We start from the raw sequence: 15,166 nt of genomic DNA on the forward strand, positions 1-15,166 counted from the left end.
ATTTTAAATCGACAGAGCAGTCATTTTCTTTAATATCAACCAGCCATGCGTACAACAAAAAGACCCTCAGTCAAATGTTGCTGACAGTTCCTTGTTCAGTGCTCTGATACCCTAGAGCAAAATGCACTCTAAAGTAGAATAATTAGCATTATCCGTATATTTACAATGAGCTTTCAACTCATTTGTACAAGTGCGGACACTACAGCAAGCAAACCAGAACAAGTATCCACTATAGAGCCGCTAACTGAAGTGCTGCAGTCATTCGCCTTCATTGCAGCCTTGGCTGTCGGACAAAGGCAGACTCCTGGTGCAGGGCCTCCCTCATCGAGAGTGTGCATTGGACAAGTGGAGGGCAGCGGGCCAATTTGTGGTGCCCCCCCCCCACCCCGCCCCAAGATTTCTGGTGACCTCCGCTCCCAATTCTCATACCCGCTTTGCCGTGCTAGGACACCAGGTCTTGCAAAACGGGCACACCGACATTCACTGCGTCTGCCGGCATGTTTTACATTAGATACTCGGCTGTATTTTTTTCCAGTTCTCCGTGAAACTGTTTTGCCAGGAGCCGGGTTTTTTCCTCACTCCTCCCTCCAATGACCTTCACATTTGGCACTGAGCTGGATTGAATACCAGGCTGCTCAAACATCCCCCCCTCAACTTTCTGGGAACATAGGAACAGGAGTTGGCCATTCAGCCCCTCAAACCTGTTCCGCCATTCAGTTAGATCATGGCTGATCTGTATCTTGACTCCATTTACCCGCCTTGGTTCTGTAACCCCTAATATCCATACCAACAAAATCTCAGTTTTGACATTTTCAATTGACCTCCAGCCTCAACAGCTTTTTGGGGGATAGAGTTTTCCAGATTTCCACTACCCTTTGCATGAAGAACTTCATCCCTGAATGGCCGAGCTCTAATTTTAAGGTTACGCCCCCTTGTGCTGGACTCCCCCACCAGAGGAAATAGTTTCTCGCTGTGTTCCCTATCAAATCCTTTAATCATCTTAAACACCTCAATTGGATCACCCCTTAATCATCTTTACTCAAGGCAATACAAACCTAGTCTATGCAACATGTCCTCATAATTTAACTCTTCTCCCCTCTCCTGACGGCATTGGCTGGACTGTGCTTGATGACCACCAGCAGCCCCTCTACATCTTGAACCAATGGCTATTCTTTATGTGCAAGCTCTAACTCCGAGTGCCAGCAGGTTATTCGACTGCTGGACCTGCCCTTCACAGCTGAACTCGATACGTACGTACATTTCCACTGGATTGTGATTAGGAGTGGGAAATACCAGCTGATTTTTCCATTCCCTAACTTAGGGGTACTGGAGCCATTTGTAGTATCCTACTCGCTCCCCCACCACCCCCCCCCGCATGCCCCCACCACTGCCACCTCGAGCACTCCCAGTTATAAGGTCAGACCATAACCCCCCACTATTTACACCCAGTTAAGTGTAAACTTACAATGGCCTACTCCTATTCCTTATGAAACACCCTCAGTTATCATTTCTGGATAATGTCACTGAATAAAGTGACAAATCAGCACCTGACCATGGTGCTTGGGATAGTGCAGCACTGACATCATTAACAATTCACCCAGTGTACTGTTCAGGAGGATTCCAGAAAACATATGCAAAGCACATGACAGAAAGTGCTGGAGGAGGGAGACACTTGAGGATAATGTAAATCTGGCAGCAGAGCTGCTGAGGCCTACCGGGAGGAGCCTGGGGCCCTGTGGAAGGTCATTAGAAACGGACTGGTGACAAACAAATGATAACTGTGTACTTTTATTTGAAGTGTTTTTTGTTTCCTCCACAGTCCCCTTGACCTCCTGAGATAAGCCCAGCTTCTAGCCAAGAGGGAGGGTGGCGAACGTATCTCCAGGCCTCTGCCTGTGTCACTCAAGCTCACCACATGGTGTTTGGTGCTTTGGGATGATTCTTGTTCCAATTTCCCCCACCTGTGGGCAGGCAGCTGGCCTCCGTGAAGTGGTGCCACAGTTGGGACGGGCAACTCAGTGGCTCAGGGATATCAAACCTGTGGCCCTCTCCCCTCGAGGCCAGGGCAGCACATGTTAGTGATCCCACCGCTGCAGTTCCGGAGCTGATCTTGTACCATTTCACTTTGACGTTTTTGAGTCTTTCCAATCTTTGCAAAGATATAATCCAAAGAATGTGAGTTCAAATCCCACCATTTAAATTCAGGTTTTTTTTAAAAGCTGGAAATAAAAAGCTGGCAACAGTGAAAGTGACCATGAAGTTCACAGGTTGTCATAAAAACCCAACTGGTTCACTAACGGCCTTTAGGCCGCCCTTACCCAGTCTGGCCTATATGTGATGTGACTTCAGTACCACACCAATGTGGGTGATTCCTAACTGTCCTCTGAAGTGGCCTAGCAAGCCACTCAGTTGTATCAAAACCGCGACTGGCAGTTCAGGAAGAAGACCCGCCATCATCTTCTCAAGGGCAACCAGGTATGGACAATAAATGCCGGCCTTGCCAGCAATGCCCACGTCCTAGGAATGAGTAAAGATATGGGTTTATAGCTCCTTTTGCTTTAAATTATTATGGATCAGATTCCCTGCCATCCACCATCTCTGGGTTGGCAGAAGTGGCAATAATAAGCACGTGGCCTGTATTACTGTAGCGCGTACTGCCTGAGCTTTGGGATCAGGGTGGGGAACAGCACACACGTGTGGCTGCACCACTACTGTTCAAATATATTTAGATTGTGGCCCTGCAGGTCAGATGGAAGATTAACCAATTTCTTATAGTAACTAATTTAATTATACACTTTAAATTGGAACATTGCGGTTGGAAAGCAGCAGTACGATTGATTCAACCAGCTCGTGGAATAGATCTCCTTTAAAGCATCGTTGTCAGTGACCTTTTAGAGCAGGATTAGGCCTGTTGTAGTTTCTGCTGCTGGAAGTGTGACGCACATCAAACTTGTGCAACTTGGGTTTTGCAAAAATGTAACCATCCATGTACAGGAAACTTTGGTTTATCCAGAGGTTGTATGTCCGGAAACCTCGATCTACCGGCAGAAATCAGGAGCCGTTTTGTTAGGTTTTTTTTCTTCTCGTGGCTTTGTTTTCAACAGTCGGGCTCTGGAAAGTCTCTCTGAAGCTGTTGCTAAGATACGGGCCAACTGTTTACAAGCTAAGCAACAGTGTTTGTTGTCAGATACGGAGATGAAAACCTCCGTATGCTTCAACATTAACTTTGTATGTCCGGCAGTTTTGATAGATCGGCAACAGCTCAGTCCCGTCGGTGCCGGATATAACAAAGTTTCCTGCATTACTGAAAATTTTGCATAGGAACATAGGAATTGCTACACGAAAAAAGACCAAGGTCCATCTAGTTCGCCTTCTACCACCCTGATAGTTTCATGATACAATGATAATGGGGTTGTTAATCACAGCGATCAATCTCCATAAATGAGTCTACAACAGACCCAGACACGAGGTGAGGAAACCCCCAGTGGTGGAGAGCTTTGGGAACCACAGGTCCAAAGTCACTGGTTCCTCCCAAGCATGCTCCACTCACCACATGTCATGTCTCAAATTACTCATATCCCACAAAATTATTTTCTGATAGAAATCTATCTAATTTGCATTTTAATAAGGCACACAGTTACTGTACGCTCGCTTTACTTTTTTTTGCCACAATATTTGACACACTTTTGTTTCACCGTTTCCCATGACAAATTGCTATGTCAACATTGCCCATTCAATTTTGTCATATCAACTGTCACAGTGTAGTGGTAGGCTCAGGTCACTAGGTGGATTTCTGAAACCTTTCTCCCAATTCTGTTGTCATTTTGTGCATAAAAAAATGATGTTTTTCAACTGACCGTGAGGCACACTACGGTCATTGTACTAGAACTTAGAAAAAAAGTAATGGCGTGAGTGACATCACTTCACAGAAAATCTCTTTTACATGTCACTAAAAACTCAAGTTATAACAAACATAATCTCCATGCTTGTCTTGGTACCTTTTCACTTGAGACGTGCAGGGGGAAAATACCAAGGAAGTACAGGAGAAATACATACAAAAGTGTAATTGGAAAAAGTCAAATCGCGATTAGGGATCTTACCCTGGCTGTGAAATCTACAGCAGCACCTCGATTCAGCAACAAAGTTGCTACGTTTATATTCCCGTAGTGAGCAGCTATATGGAGCGGGGTAAAACCACTCTGAAAGAAAGAAAAGATTTTGAGCATTCATTTTTGTTTGCGTTGTGCACACCAACCTCAAAGGCACTTAATTTCACCAAAGACTTTTCAGCGGTTGCTGGTTAGCTGAGGCTCCGCACTTCAACCCAGAGAACGAACTCTGCAATGCCACATTCACAACCACGACACTTCACTCCAAGCTACTTTGGTTTCCTATTACTCTACGCAGCTCCATTTTTCTACCTGCGCTTCGCTTCGCGTTCAGTCGGTCAGCAGGCTCCGAAACGCAAAGCTAAGGAGGACGGCAGTGTTGAGATGTAGTGAGCACCAAGTCTGACCCTGGAGTTGCCACGCATCTGTGTGGATTCACCCTGTTCCCTTTCAGCAGCAACGTCCTGATCCAGTACCTTGCAGATCTCCCAACCTCACAGGAGGTTTGTGTGTGATTGATGATCTCTGGAAACACCTCCACCAAGTGAATGAGTTGGTGTGTACAGTCTCTGTTTGTGATGTAGGTTTAACAGGACCTCTGATAACCCCTGGCAGTAACAGCCCTCTCTGTATATAAATATATATATATGTATATATAGAGACTGAGAGAAGTACACTGAACGGTGTGTGCATGTCTCACATACACACACTTACTTCAGTGTACTCCTCACTCCAGACTTCTTGCACCAAAAAAAAAATCAAAAATTCCATCTCCAAACTAAGTTGCAGAGCGTAGCTGCTAATTTTGCTAAATTCCACACATTGGAATTCTGAAAGGGAATCTCCCTGAATCCCAGCACGTCCCACAGTTTACATGACTGGTGTTCTATGAAGGACTTACAGTCACGTGTTCGCTTGTACTACTCCCCTTGCACTTACATGTGCTTGTATCCCAAAGAAGCCAGAGTTTCAAAAAAAATCTATCCTCCTAAATCTTGGTCAGTGAAGTGATTTGCAAATGGCCATTTTCACAACTGAAACCCACCAGAATCTTGAAGTCAACCGAAATGAAAATGGGGAGAGACGTATAACGGGCGGCTGAATCAATATCACCCAAAGTCAAAATTACCCCCAATAACATTGTACTCCATCTGTCATTGTATCAGACCTACACTTGGCTTCAACTAGGTCAACTCAGAAAATTCCACTGCAAACTGAACTCTGCCTGAGGCTTGCGTTATATCTAACTCAGCAGTTCTGTACACTAACATTGGGTATAAAATCCATTCCCCAGGGACTGGCCCACCCCCTCAACGTTACCAGCAAATCAAACACCTCACGTAAAGCTCCTGCACATACTTCGACCCTTTGGCTCAACACGGCCATGCCGGGGCCTTCAAAGACAGTACGGCCATCTTACCGTACGTTGGGAACTACTTGAAGGGAAGACAAAATATTGCATTATTAAGTACGTGCAAATTGAGCTATTACGGTAAAATCTTCAATGTAAGTCACCATATCAAGCCTTCTTTAAGCTTGGCAAACACAGATATGACTTATAGAGCAGTGGAATTGTACAATTATATAATGTGCATAAAACAGGGAGTGTGACTCAATCGTTGGATCTCACAGCAAAAATCAAACGACACACTTTAAATGCATCACTTGTCCGTGGGTGCAAGTGTGCTTAAAGGGTACACGTCATCCCACTGGCGACATGGGCTGTTAGCACAATGTGACAAGTAGCCCAGAGGTGCGGAGGCCGTTTCCCGTTCAATGGTGTCACCTGCTACAGTGATCAGCGCAATAGAGAACCGGCAGCTGAGTTGTTAGCCAGTTCTCCGGGACACAGCATCGACAAGTCTGGATTGCTCGCAATTGTGATTTGCTGTCTCGCCGGCCAGAAGACTGGGACGATGCGCACCCTTTAAGAGAGTGGCAGAGTACAGGGTGAAGATCCAAGTGACTTGTGTGTAACCATGCTGAGCCAGACGTGTCTGCGGATGCTGAACTGACAAGTGCTCGAATCGATAAAACGGACCTTTCCTTTCTCAGAAACCATGCCATTTTCAACACCAATTGCCTTTAGGAATCCAATGTATTTGGATACGGTCACACTTGGCAGGTAGCTCACCTCCACCATTGTACAGTGTTAGACAGGGCCTGTCATCTCACGGCTGAGTGCTTAAGAACATGCAGCTAATAATTCAGGCCCCGCACTACCAGAGTCCTGGAGGAACTAGATGCATTTGCAAAAATGTTCAGCAAGCTTCATAGCCATGCTTACTGTGAGGGGGAAAAGATACTGTGTTTAAGAGATGTGTCTGTGTGTTTTTATAAGGCTCTAAAAGCCCCTCTTGGCTGACACTCGCAGGGTAAGTGTCATGCAGCAGCCTGAGAAGTCAATCCTGGATGCACACCCGATCAGGGCTGTCTGCAGTTCTCAGCGTACGCATTACATCGCAACTCTAGCAAGGGCCCAGTTGGCTCTTCCGAGTACGATTGAGCTTGCATTCCGATCAAAATGAGTTAGAAATGGGAAGTTAACCATTTTCGCCAACTTTCAAAACGACAACAAAATAAAAAGAAAAAAGAGCGAATATTCTGTGCCTAAAGCTCCCAGGTCCAACTGCAGAAAGCCCTGCGATTTGGTCTATTTCTCCAGATTTGGACATGCTACATTATCGAAAGCTGTTAAACTCTTTAAATTAAAAAAAAGAAAAGCATAGCCAAAAAAAACGAGAGAGATGAAGCAGCAACAGCATGAAGATTATGAGTGACACGTGGCATATAACATATATACCTCTGTGGTCCTATTCACCATCACCTACGATAGCACATTGGGCAGAGAAGAGAAGGAAAGAAAAATGAAGGATTAGTTCACCGACGGGTGACGCAAGTTCACAAAGCCCTGTGATGACGAATGACTAGAAAGCAGTGATCCAAGCAAAATGGGAAGTAGAGACGGCAACAAAACAAAGGAAGGAAGAAAAAAAAAGACTGAACGGGAAGGGACTGAAGAGGAAAAGATTCCTTGCACATCGACTTTACATTATCTGAAATGTTCTCTCATTAAATGAAAATATTTGAACACTATTTGGAGAAGAAAAACGATCACAGACATTCCTGTAAAACAATGAGTTTGAAAACGTTTACTCTTTTTTTAGCCTTTTTTTTAACAGTGTTGCCAACTCAGGTTGGACATATTCATGGAGGTTTCATCACATGATCTCCTGCCTCCAACCATCCTGCCCCCACGTTCCTGCCACTGATCACCCAACACGTCCAACCTCACGGTACCCCGCCTTCCCAAACCAATTGGAAAACGAACAGACTCTTCGTTACCCGATTAGGTTGTTCTTGACCCTCACTCAAACAGCTTTTTTCCCCCCTCTCCAATATTTTTAGAACTAATAAGTGAAAGTGTTCAAAGAAAATTGAAAAAAAAATATTTTTTTAATGCCCTGATGATCTTCTGGATTTGCTCCTGGCAGTGTCCTGGAGAGTAATCTTCAATTCCTGGGGACTCCAGGGCAACCTGGAGGGTTGGCAACCACTAACTCAGGGGCCAGATGACCAGAAAACAAATGAATAAGAAAAAAAGCCCGCACCAGTTTTGGTGTTCGCTTTGCTTCCTCCGAACGTGCTTCTCCACTGGACAATGCAATAGCGAGAGGACCCACGGGTTAGAGAGCGCACCATGAGTTAGAGAGCGGACCACATGTGACAGAGAAGCGCGCGAGCGAGGCCTACCTTGGACTCCACGTCGGCATTATGGTCGTTCTGTAGGAGCAGCGCCGCTGCTTTGGTGTCGTCTTTGCGGGCGGCGATGTGGAGGGCTGGCAGGCGGACTTTCCCCTTCGTGTCATTCTCCAGCAGCAGCGAGACCACCTGGTCATGGCCTTGCTGTAGCGCGACCGCCAGCGGTGTAAACCCATCCTGCAGGGGAATAAAGAAGCGGTGACAATTATGCCCCTGGCACTGTTGGTGTGTAGGCCGCCCTTTTACCTAGAGAGTGGCGAGATCGTGGAACTCGCTGCCGTGTGGAGTAGTTGAGGCAAATAACATAGATGCATTTAAAGCAAAGCTAGATAAACACATGAGGGAGAAAAGAATAAAAGGTTACGCTCCTCGGTTTAGATGAAGTAAGGTGGGAGGAGACTCGTGTGGAGCATAAACACGGCACGGGCCTGTTGGGCAGAATGGCCTGTTTCTTTGCTGTAAATTCCATGTAAATCCATGTAACTCACCATTCAGCAGCACTGCTTTGGCTCAGCTTTGTAAGGAACTTCTTCACTTGAAGGAGACCCCCAGCACCCAGAACACGGGCCGGTGGGTGTCTGGGAGGCTGCCTTTCCCTGAAGGGTTAGGAATCAACTTACCTTCACGCGAACAGGAGCATTCAGCTCCTTTTTTTCCCTCTGTGGGCCACACAGACGCATGCCATTGAGCCTTGGATCCCACGTGCCAACGTTTAAATCCATGTTCCTGTTTTTTGGCGTTGCATCATTGGGACTAATTGGATAGCTCTTTCAAAGAACCGGCAGGGGCATGATGGACCGAATGGCCTTCTTCTGCGCTGTGAGAGTCTATGATCATAAGTCAACTTGCTGACAATAACATCTTAAGTCATCTGGTTTGGGGTTTAACTTGCAATGAGGCAACAGCACAGCCTTTTTCATGCCATAATATTCAACCAAATAAGGAATACAGCCACAATAGGACTCAGCTGCTTGGGTGTCAAGAGCCAGCTTGCCAGATGGGCTAGCTTGAGCTGGACGTGATTCACAACCTGTACTCTGGACGCCCTGATGTGAAGGAATGGAAAACTGACGAATATAGTTTATTTCATTGAACTGAACGGATGTCCTTTTAAAAAAAAATTTCAAAGTCCAAATCCTTAACTTGTTCACTAACAAACAAAACAAGGAGGTCCATTTGCTAAAGTTTCGGTTATTTTATGAAATGCTTCAGACTTGAAGATAATGTGCACATTTAACACCAACATTGCACCAGTGTGGAGGCTCCCTTCAGGGGAGTACGGATCAGAGAACGTGATACGAAGGTCAGAGCAACCCCGATCCTCGGCCTGAGACATTTGGCCAAATAATCTTGACCTAAATTAAGAGCCAGGATCCAATATCTCTTGAATGGAGAGTTAACAGTGAGTGAAAATAACATGTCTGTGAGAGGGATTGGCAAAACAGTTTCTTGCTTTCTAAAGGCCGATTCCCCAATCAGGCAACCACTCCCGTAATAAAAGAAAAGATCTTGTATTTATATAGCGCCTTTCATGTCCCAAAGTGATTCACAACCAGTAAGTTCATTTGAGTGTAGGCACTGTTGTAATGTAGGAAACACGGCAGCCAACTTGCGCACAGTAAGCTCCCATAGACAGCAATGAGATAAATGACCAGATCATCTGTTTTAGTGATTTTGGTTGAGGGATAAATGTTGGCCAGGACAGAATATTGGCAGAGTTCCCCTGCCCTTCTTCAAAATAGTACCGTGGGGTCTTTTACGTCCACCTGAGAGAGCAGTCAAGGCCTTGGTTTAACATCTCATCTGAAAGACGGCACCTCTGACAGTGCAGCACTCCATTTGTACTGCGCTGGGAGTGTCAGCCTGGATTGTGTGCTCAAGTCTCTATGGGGATTGAACCCAGTTCTCTCTGGAAGCATCGTTCCATGCCAGGATCCACAATGGGGGAAATCAGCCCTTTAATTTGTAAAGCCAAATCTGTTTCCCATCCAGCTATGGACAGGAGGTGTAAATGTCTTGGGTTTATTAAATTAAAAATGTTCCGTGTGATCCTCCAAGACAAATGCCAATGAGGAAATTCTTCACATATTATGTGCCCCACCTTCAGGTATTTTTAAATAGCATTGAAGTGTAATACTGTGATATCGATGAAGACAGAACGAAGATGTGAAGTTACTTACCTCAGTCGCAATGCTCTGACTTGCACCATTGTCTAGAAGAAACTTTACAACTTCTAGGTGATTCTCCTGTGCAGCCATGTATAAAGGAGTGAAGCCATTCTGCAAAAGAAAACGTATTTTCATTGTGCTTGGGGGGGGGAAAAAATCACTTTTGGTCTGTCTACGAAGGTTCTGAGTCAGTCATTTGGGCTGAGCCCTTCATCTCAAGGAGGAATTGGCCCCAAGGTGATTGGTTTGCTCTCTCCACACATGCTGACTAACCTGCAGTGTGTAAGCTGCATTTTGTTTCCAACACTTGCAGTATTTTGCTTCTTATTTTGAGGTTTTTGGATTCTGAATACATTCAGTACATGAAGTGGTGAGAGCAAAGTCGGGAGAAATCAACCATGATCTAATTGATTGGCGGAACAGGCTCGAGGGGCTGAACGGCCGACTCCTGTTCCTACGTTCCTCTGGGAAGGTCAAGGTTCAACCACCCCCTTGTCCTACCTTATCTTCTCAGCCCAGGGAACAAAGGATGGTGGGGGAGGGGGTATTGAAATAAACAATGGGATGAAAATACACTTAAACTGGAGGAGTGCAGATGCCCCTGCAGCCTTCCTTGGAGGGAACAGGTAAGAGGATTGCTCCCAGCAGGTTTTGCCTGTCGGAGGAGATGGCACTGTCCCCCTCCTCTCGCTCAGGCCTTAGGCTGGGTCCTGATGACATCATCGGACCCGATCTGCATCTTTAAAGCAGGACCCTGCTTTGTTCCTGCGGGTGTCCTGCTCGCCTGCTCAAAAAGAGCAGGTTAAGATCGGGACCCGGCGTGAAGGCAGTGGGATCAGAGGGGGCAAGTGGCTCGCCTTATTTTAACGTCCCCACCCCACACCCACCCACCCCACCCCACACCCCTCCAGACCCAGTTTCCACCAGGTGGGAGCAGTTAAAATCGGGGTCAGGGCCTCCATCACCCATGTGTGAAAGGACCAGAAGCAGCATAACCAGTTTTAATGGGAAAGTTAAAAATAGCTACCTTGACACCTGCGGTCTGTGGCCTAAGCCTGATGGCACCTAACCTGCAGTTCAAGGAGCAGGTTCGCGCAGGAGCTGTCTGCCCCGATCTACCCGGTGCTAATATACAGAAAACCTGGGTGCAAAGCCCTCTGACATTCATTTACATGGAATTTGCTTTGCTGAGGTGCAGACAACCAGAAAGGCCGTGGAGGAAGTTAGGGTGCAGTGCCCTTAAGGAGCAGAATGGGGGCAAACAATTAGTGCCCATTTCCCCTCTGCGTCACGCCAGTTTTTGGAGTGCTATTTGGGAGCAGGAGAGAGGGAAATTGGCCCTTTTAATTCTCATGCCACCATGTGCCTTGGGAATATAAATTTCAAGTAGAGTAATTTTTATCAAAAACATTTGTGGAACAGCAAATTAGTGCAGGGAATCTTATTAATATAACCAAACTTAACTACATCAATGTATCTAATTCACTTTAAGTGATTTGCGCTTTAATGATGTCCAGACAATTAGCGTTGTTATTCCAAAATAAATCGTTAATTGTTTTTCTTTCTAATACCCAACCACCTGCATTTGTGTCCTTCATTGTGTTCAAGGCTAAACTGTAACCTTAATATAACCTCTGCACGTGAGGTGGCAGAGTCAGCTGGTTCATTTTGCCTCATTTTAATGTAAAGCCAACTTCCATTTAATAGAAAGCGAAACATCCGATTGCAAATGTAATGCACACTATTCAAACACAGTTTTAGCCTCATTTAAAATCAAAACCCATTTGCTTTGAAGCCATCTTGTAGAGCTGAGGTTTCTCATTATACATTCAGGGCACGTAACAATGCAGTTAGTGAGACACAGGCAAACTGATCTGAAGATCAAGGGTTACACACGTCTTCAGTGCTTCTTTTTAAATTGCATTTATCGCACAACTGCAATGTTTCAGAGACAACGTTCTATGCACCCAATTTAACACCATCAGCCAGTAAAAGTGCCCCCAAAAAAACACGATCAAGTGTTGTTTCTCTGTAAAGTAGCCAGTTTTTAAACTCATCTGACGTTTTATCTTAGGCGGGGGAGTGGGACGAGCTGAAGTGCTCTTGCAGAGAAGTGGCACGGGAGCGACGGGCCGAATGGCTTCCTTCTGTGCTGTAACCATGCTATGATACTATGATTCTAACTTTCCAGTATATTTTTTACTACTGCTCCAACATGTTCCTGAATTAGAGCAATAATACTTCTAACTTTCCATTACATTCAAGACAGGGTCAGGAGGAGGCCAATCAGCCCCTTGAGCCTGTTCTGCCATTCAATTAGATCATGGCTGATCTGTATCTTAATTCCATTTACCCGCCTTGGTTCCGTAACCCTCAATACCCTCGCCCCCAAAAAAATCTATCAATCTCAGTTTTGACATTTTCAATTGACCCCCAGCCTCAACAGTTTTTAGGGAGGGAGTTCCAGGTTTCTACTACTCTTTGTGTGAAGAAGAATTCCTGACATCACCACCGAACGGCCAAGCTCTAATTTTCAGGTTATGTCACTTTGTTCTGGACTCCACCACCAGAGGAAATAGTTTCTCTTTAACTATCCTATCAAATCATTTAATCATCTTGACCATCTCAATTATATCACCCATTAATCTTCTATACTCAAGGGAATACAAGCCGAGGTTATGCAACCTGTCGTCATAATTTAGCCCTTTTCGCCACGGTATCAATCCGATGAATCTGTGCTGCAAGACACAAGACACAAACAAAGGAAGATCAATGTTGAAAAGAAGAGGAGCGGAGATGGGTTTGACTAATATTTCTTGCGGGAAGCACTGGCTGGTGATCTAACTATTACAGCAGGGCCACAGTTTTGGTTGAGTATGTGTGTGTGTTAGCAGTTGAAAAGTTTTAACATGCTGAGACAGATGGTCAGTCCAAGAGCAAGGACAGGCAGATGACAAGACCAACAGGACTGGACATTGAGGTAAATTTAACCAGTTGGAGCGGCACAGGGAATATTGTAATCGAGAGGACACTGCACTGACCGTTGTGCCCAAAGTCCAGCCATCCTTGGGCATACCCAACAACTGCAAGTTTCAGTATACAGCCTAAACGATAAACCGACATTTAACAGGAGATGAGGAGGTAGATGGAGCATTCTGGTCTCGTGGCGGGCAGCTCCACTTTTGGGACTAGAGCGAACGTTAGTGAGGAATTGTTTAATGTGGCAGGTGGCTTTGCTGTGACTGCCATTTTAGATGGATTGACACCATCGTTTAAAAATGCCAGACAGAGAAATGTCACCAAAACGTGTTAAATGTCAGCCTGTGAGACTAATGTCCAGCCTACACAGTCTTAGAAACATTTGTTTTTAAGATTAAAAAACACTTTTTGTTGTTCTTCGCACTGAATCTCTTCACAGACACTGAATCACTTCACACACAGTGAATATCTTCACTCGCACTGAATCTCTCACACACACTGAATCTCTTCACACACACTGAATCTCTTCACTCGCACTGAATCTCTTCACTCACACTGAATCTCTTCACACACACTGAATCTCTTCACTCGCACTGAATCTCTTCACTCGCACTGAATCTCTTCACTCACACTGAATCTCTTCACTCACACTGAATCTCTTCACTCACACTGAATCTCTTCACTCACACAGAATCTCTTCACTCACACGGAATCTCTTCACACACACGGAATCTCTTCACACACACTGAATCTCTTCACTCACACTGAATCTCTTCACTCACACGGAATCTCTTGACACACACTGAATCTCTTCACTCACACTGAATCTCTTCACTGACACTGAATCTCTTCACTCACACTGAATCATTTCACTCATGCTGAATGTCTTCACTAACACTGAATCTCTTCACTCACACTGAATCTCTTCACTCACACTGAATCTCTTCACTCACACGGAATCTCTTCACACACACTGAATCTCTTCATTCACACTGAATCTCTTCACACAAACTGAATCTCTTCACTCACACGGAATCTCTTCACACACACTGAATCTCTTCACTCAGTCTGCTCTACACTCACACTGAATCTCTTCACTCACACTGATTCTCTTCACTCACACTGAATCTCTTCACTCACACTGAATCTCTTCCCTCACACTGAATCTCTTCACTGACACTGAATCTCTTCACACACACTGAATCTCTTCACTCACACTGAATCTCTTCACTCACAGTGAATCTCTTCACTCACACTGAATCTCTTCACACACACTGAATCTCTTCACTCAGTCTGCTCTACACTCACACTGAATCTCTTCACTCACACTGATTCTCTTCACTCACACTGAATCTCTTCACTCACACTGAATCTCTTCACTCACACTGAATCTCTTCACACACACTGAATCTCTTCACTCACACGGAATCTCTTCACTCACACGGAACCTCTTCACTCACACGGAATCTCTTCACTCACACGGAATCCCTTCACGCACACTGAATCTCTTCACTCACAAGGAATCGCTTCATTCACGATGAATATCTTCACTCACACTGAAAATTTTCACTCACACTGAATCTCTTCACTCACACTGAAACTGTTCATTCACGATGAATCTCTGCACTCACACTGAATCTCTTCACTCACACTGAATCTCTTCACTCATGCGGAATCTCTTCACTCACAAGGAATCTCTTCACGCACTGAATCTCTTCACTCACACTGAATCTCTTCCCTCACACGGAATCTCTTCACTCACACGGAATCTCTTCACTCACACGGAATCTCTTCACTCACACGGATTCTCTTCACTCACACGGAATCTCTTCACACACTGAATCTCTTCACTCACACTGAATCTCTTCACTCGCACTGAATCTCTTCACTTGCACTGAATCTCATCACTCGCACTGAATCTCTTCACTCACATGGAATCTCTTCACTCACACTGAATCTCTTCACTCACACTGAATCTGTTCACTCGCACTGAATCTGTTCATTCACGATGAATCTCTTCACTCACACTGAATCTCTTCACTCACACTGAATCTCTTCACTCACTCTGAATATCTTCAATCACACTGAATATCTTCACTCACACTGAATCTCTTCACTCATACTGAATCTCTTCACACACTGAATCTC

At 45.1% G+C, this 15,166-nt stretch overlaps 1 protein-coding gene across 19 annotated transcripts in view; it reads right to left on the minus strand.

Moving 5' to 3' along the window:
* ank3b (ankyrin 3b) overlaps positions 1–15,166 on the minus strand; it is an 878,328-nt gene that overhangs the window by 238,434 nt on the left and 624,728 nt on the right. For 11 of the 19 annotated variants that reach the window (XM_085994929.1, XM_085994938.1, XM_085994933.1 and 8 more), the window contains exons 5-8: positions 10,052–10,150; positions 7,863–8,048; positions 6,913–6,936; positions 4,101–4,199 (exon numbers count right to left, since the gene is read on the minus strand). In XM_085994929.1, coding sequence (XP_085851055.1) covers positions 4,101–4,199; positions 6,913–6,936; positions 7,863–8,048; positions 10,052–10,150 — 408 coding nt within the window. The remainder of the gene's footprint in view (positions 1–4,100; positions 4,200–6,912; positions 6,937–7,862; positions 8,049–10,051; positions 10,151–15,166) is intronic. The other 8 variants (XM_085994946.1, XM_085994947.1, XM_085994931.1 and 5 more) reach the window with 1 other exon arrangement.

This window comes from Somniosus microcephalus, chromosome 8, assembly GCF_052327205.1.
Source record: "Somniosus microcephalus isolate GS21.2 chromosome 8, FLI_Smic_1.0, whole genome shotgun sequence".
NCBI classification, from domain to species: Eukaryota; Metazoa; Chordata; class Chondrichthyes; order Squaliformes; family Somniosidae; genus Somniosus; species Somniosus microcephalus.